The sequence below is a fragment of the Nicotiana attenuata genome, unplaced genomic scaffold (assembly GCF_001879085.1).
Source record: "Nicotiana attenuata strain UT unplaced genomic scaffold, NIATTr2, whole genome shotgun sequence".
Classification (NCBI taxonomy): Eukaryota; Viridiplantae; Streptophyta; class Magnoliopsida; order Solanales; family Solanaceae; genus Nicotiana; species Nicotiana attenuata.
Window position 1 is genome coordinate 164,929 of NW_017670846.1, and position 5,088 is coordinate 170,016.

General features: G+C 37.3%; 1 protein-coding gene across 1 annotated transcript; it reads left to right on the top strand.

Moving 5' to 3' along the window:
- The first annotated feature begins 2,963 nt into the window (after positions 1-2,963).
- On the top strand, positions 2,964-5,061 carry LOC109243862 (probable 9-cis-epoxycarotenoid dioxygenase NCED5, chloroplastic). The gene has a single exon (XM_019410871.1). It carries the CDS (start codon positions 2,979-2,981, stop codon positions 4,860-4,862), a length of 1,884 nt encoding a protein of 627 aa, XP_019266416.1. The 5' UTR covers positions 2,964-2,978; the 3' UTR covers positions 4,863-5,061.
- The last annotated feature ends 27 nt before the right edge of the window (positions 5,062-5,088 follow it).

The window sequence follows — 5,088 nt, forward strand, 5'->3', positions numbered from 1 at the left end:
CCTATCTAGAGAGGTGGTTGAAAGATCATCAAAGGGAATAGGGTTAAAGGCCTAGGACAAGTCATCATGGCGGTAACTCTACCTAGCAGACTGGAGATCCCAAGAGCTAGGTTCAAAGAGATCAAACAAAGTTATGAATGACGGTTCAACATTGTCAACTAACTCAACCCATTCTCGTGATGAAGACAATGTTCAAAAAATGAGGTAAAGCATTAAGGCTTTTTTGATGAGTCAATAAAGCTTAAAGCTTTTTAATGATTTGCTAAGTCTGGCAGGATATGACCAGATAGTGTGTCTTTAGGATTACACGTTTAGGAATCACCTATGTGAGTGTGAAGTGTAAGCCGCTTCAAGGAGAATGAAAGTAAAGGCCCATTCTCTAAGCACTCATGAAACCAGGCGGTGTTCATGGCTGAAACGAACACAAACGTGAGAACCATAGATGGTTAAGGATTGATTGTGTGACTTATGTTGTCTAGGTATACAACAAAGCTCGACGGTTCAAAGATATCAAATCTACCGATTGACCGAGTATATCCGATATAAGTTCACTACGGAAAGTTCAAATGGAAACCTACTTATCCAGATGCAATTAATTCTTGCTTGTAAAACACACACACGTCCGTGCATTCCTTTAAGTTTATATCCATTCCCCATTCATGTGGGGGATTGTTGGGTTTGTTATTTAATAAATAATAGTAAAAGAGGTGTGAATGAAAAATGATGGAAAAAGAAATGGAGGGATGACCCGCGACCCGGTCCGGTCTAGCCCGTTTTTCTTTCCCGGATTAATTTAAATTCGTTTTAAATTTTCCGCAAAAATTTCCAACAGCCATGGCTGTTCTGAAACAGTGTCACACCTGTTCCAACAGCCATGAATATTCTGAAAAGTTGCAAACCTCTACAGAGAGTCACACCTGTTCCAACAGCCATGACTGTTCTGAAAAGTTGCAAACCTCTTCAGAGGGTCACACCTGTTCCAACAGTCATGACTATTCTGAAAGGTTGCAAACCTCTTCAGAAACATCACCAAGTTGGCTATAAATAGACCTTCAAATCCTAAAATATTTACTTACGAAATTTTCTGAATCTTCTTCTTCTTCTGCGCAAAATATTCCAGTGTGTTTTACGACCATCGAGCGGTTCGCCGATCACCAGTGTTTTAAGTACCGATACACTGGTGAGTTAAATTGTTCTATCCTGGGAGGATATATTCCAAAACCTCGGGTACTTGAGGGGAATAATTTCCTTAAGGACACACTGTGTATTCAGTGGGCTCGATTTGTTCTTACAACGTTTTTCTAGAATTTATTTTGAAGAAGTTTACTGTTTTCGGAATTTAATTTCTACTAACTTTCTGATTCTGTTTTCAGAAAGATTATTATTTAATTTACAGCAATCAAGATATTTAACATATTGTTCTTCTAGATCATTGTTTACAAAAGACTCAGCATAATTCGGACAAATTTTTTTATTCCTTTTGCTTGCACCATTGCCTCCTTAGCCAGTTGATGTGCGATATTATTCCTTGCCTGAATACGTGCCGGAGGAGCATCACCTTCTCCTGGTGCATTAAAAACCTACAATCATTAATAAGATCGTTAAATAACCTGTTACCGTTGTGTATTGCTTGTATTGCCTCTATGCAATCTATTTCTATTTCCAGCGGGAATATGCCCCATTCATGAGCAATCTGAAGACCTTCCAGTAGCGCTCTTATTTCTGCTTCCAGAGAACCCCTTGCATGTATTGATTTTGTATACTTCAATTGTGTGTATGTTTGTGCAAAACTTTTAGAAGAATTAACTTGAATAATCATTCATTCAATCGCTTAAATTAAAAATATCGTTAGTGAATGTAAAATATATGTATCTTTCAGGTTTAAATATAAATGTGTATAATCAATGTATAACTTATGCATATTGATTACAAAAATAAACAGCGACCCCTGCCGACGATTTGTCTAAAATTCCCAAACTTTATAACATAAGGAAAAAAGAAGAATTGCTTACTCTTGCAGGGATAAGTTGAAATATGTAGATCATCCAACAATATTCCTGCTAAAAAAACTGTTTAAATAATATTTTAATTTTACTCTTAGTAGCATGCTTTGTTTGAACCAACTTAAATAAAAAATTCAAAATTTTATCAAAATAAACAAAAACTAAATATGTAAAACAATTAATTGATAGTAAGGCCAATGTTGGTACTTTTTGAAGTGTATATATCTTTAGCTTATAAATGTGTCAAAAGTGACATCTTCGCATAAAGTAAACTAATGAAGTAGTATTAATTTTACTTAATAAGTATCTCAGATCACTCTTATAACGAAAAAGAAAATGCTGACCACATCAAATTCCACGTCTATTGTAAATTTCTCTCCATTTTTATGATACAAGATGTGTTCAATATGCATTAAAAAATGTTTTAGTCTTAGAAATTATGTTCTCCTTTTTATTAGATAAATATTTTGTCGAAAGACGGAAGTTAACCCTTGTTCACTCACCAACTAATTTGTGTTGTCTTAAAATTATGTTGCAACTTATAATCTCATCATTCATAAAATATGTACTTATGCTTTTGTTATTAGTTCGATCCCGGCCCTCCTCTCTCTCTCGACTTATGTTGATCCCAACTTCTTTGGACATAGGAATTGTAAAATTTCGGAAAAAATAATTTTTTTTTTAAGTAAAAAAGTTATTTGAAAATTAGAGTTGTATTTGCACATGAATATAATTTAGTTTTTTTTAAATTTTATGAGTGATTTGAAGTAAAAATTTTAGAAACCGTTTTTTAGAGTTTTTAAAATTTTCGAAAAAATTTCAAATATTTATTTTTAAGTGAAAATTAAAAATCTTATGGCCAAACATGAAAAAAGTAAAATCTTTTAGAAAAAAAGTATTTTTTTATGTTCTTCTCCAAGATGTCTAAGGTGGACCTCCATTTCCCTCTACACTACAATACTCTCTATCTTCTCTATGACCAAATTCTATTTAAACCCTTCCCTCTTTCCCTTTCTTCCCAAACCTCTCTTTCCTGTCTTCTCTCCCTTTTATAAAATGACTTCCACATCTGCAAATTCTTATACATGGGCTAAAGTCAAAGTCCATCATCTCTTTTCATCGTCTAATTCTTCTACTTGTTCACCTGTTGATTTGGGCTTTCCTTCAAAATCCATCTCCATGAGAAAGCCCACTCCTCGAGCTAAAATTCAATGTGCTCTCCACTCCCCTACTGTTCTCACTTTCCCAAAACAACCCTATCAATATCCAACAATTACCAAAAGGGACACCCCTTCTCCCCCGCAACCTGCCTGGAATCTCTTTCAGAAAGCCGCTGCGAAAGCATTGGATATAATGGAGAGCGCGTTGATCTCACGCGATAAACAGAACCCGCTCCCAAAAACCTCCGATCCAGGCGTTCAAATAGCCGGAAATTTTTCTCCTGTACAAGAAATGCCCGTCCGTCATAACCTTTCCGTTAGCGGAACTGTACCCGATTGCATTAACGGCGTTTACGTACGTAACGGCGCGAACCCGCATTTTGAACCCGTTGCCGGTCACCATTTATTCGACGGTGACGGCATGCTTCATGCAGTCACCATTAACGGCGGTTCAGTGAACTATTCGTGCCGCTTCACTGAAACCGAAAGACTAGTTCAAGAGCGTGAATTGGGTAAATCGGTTTTCCCGAAAGCCATAGGTGAACTCCACGGGCATTCTGGTATTGCGCGTCTTCTCCTCTTCTATGCACGTGGACTTTGTGGGCTCGTAGATCACAGTCATGGAACAGGCGTGGCTAACGCCGGTTTAGTTTACTTTAACGGCAGGTTATTAGCCATGTCAGAAGATGATCTTCCTTATCACGTTGCTATTAAGCCTTGTGGCGATTTACAAACAAAGGGGAGATACGATTTTGACGAGCAACTCAAAAGCACAATGATAGCTCATCCGAAAATCGATCCGGTTTCTGGCGAGCTATTCGCTTTGAGTTACGATGTCGTTCAGAAGCCGTACTTGAAATATTTCAAGTTTTCCAAAAATGGAAAGAAATCGTATGACGTTGAGATCCCACTGGAGGTTCCAACAATGATGCATGATTTTGCTATTACTCAAAATTACGTTGTGATCCCTGACCAGCAAGTGGTTTTCAAGCTTCAGAATATGATCAAAGGTGGCTCGCCAGTAATCTATGACGAGAAGAAGAAATCTAGGTTCGGGATTTTACCCAAAAATGCTAAAGATTCAAATAGCATTATTTGGGTTGAGTCACCAGACACATTCTGTTTTCATCTTTGGAATGCATGGGAGGAACCAGAGAATGACGAAGTTGTAGTTATTGGCTCGTGCATGACTCCACCTGACTCAATTTTCAATGAATGTGATGAGAATATGAAGAGTGTGCTGTCAGAAATTAGGCTAAATCTGAAAACTACTGAGTCCAGAAAACGAGCAATAATTTCATCATCAACGGAACAGTTGAATCTTGAAGCTGGAATGGTAAATAAAAACAAACTTGGCCGTAAAACACAGTACGCTTATCTTGCAATTGCAGAGCCATGGCCAAAAGTTTCAGGATTTGCAAAAGTAGACCTGTCAACGGGGGAAGTTCAAAAATACATGTATGGAGATAAAAGATACGGAGGAGAGCCACTATTTTTACCGAGAAATCAATGCACAGAAAAGGAAGATGATGGATACATTCTTGCATTTGTGCACGATGAAAAAATATGGAAGTCAGAGCTGCAAATAGTGAATGCCATGACTCTTGAGTTGGAGGCCACTGTCAAGCTTCCTTCAAGAGTTCCATATGGTTTCCATGGGACTTTCGTAAGTTCAAAGGACTTGGAAAATCAAGTATAGTACGTGCATAAGGAGTGGATAAGCTAGGAGAGTTAAATTAAAAAGTCTTATGTGTATATGCAAATTTATACATAATAGCCTAATTATATGCGTGTATATTAGAGGAGATCAGAGATGTCTGAGGGAAGATTAGCTAATTTAGAGAATGTCCCCGGACTCTCCTCTAGCTTAATTTTAATCTTAAAATGTCATTTTTTTGTGGGGGGGGGGGGGGGGGGGGGTAGGA

What these genes read in the sequence shown, in the direction of transcription:
- LOC109243862 (XM_019410871.1), top strand. Translation starts at nt 2,979, where the DNA reads ATGACCAAATTCTATTTAAACCCTTCCCTCTTTCCCTTTCTTCCCAAA.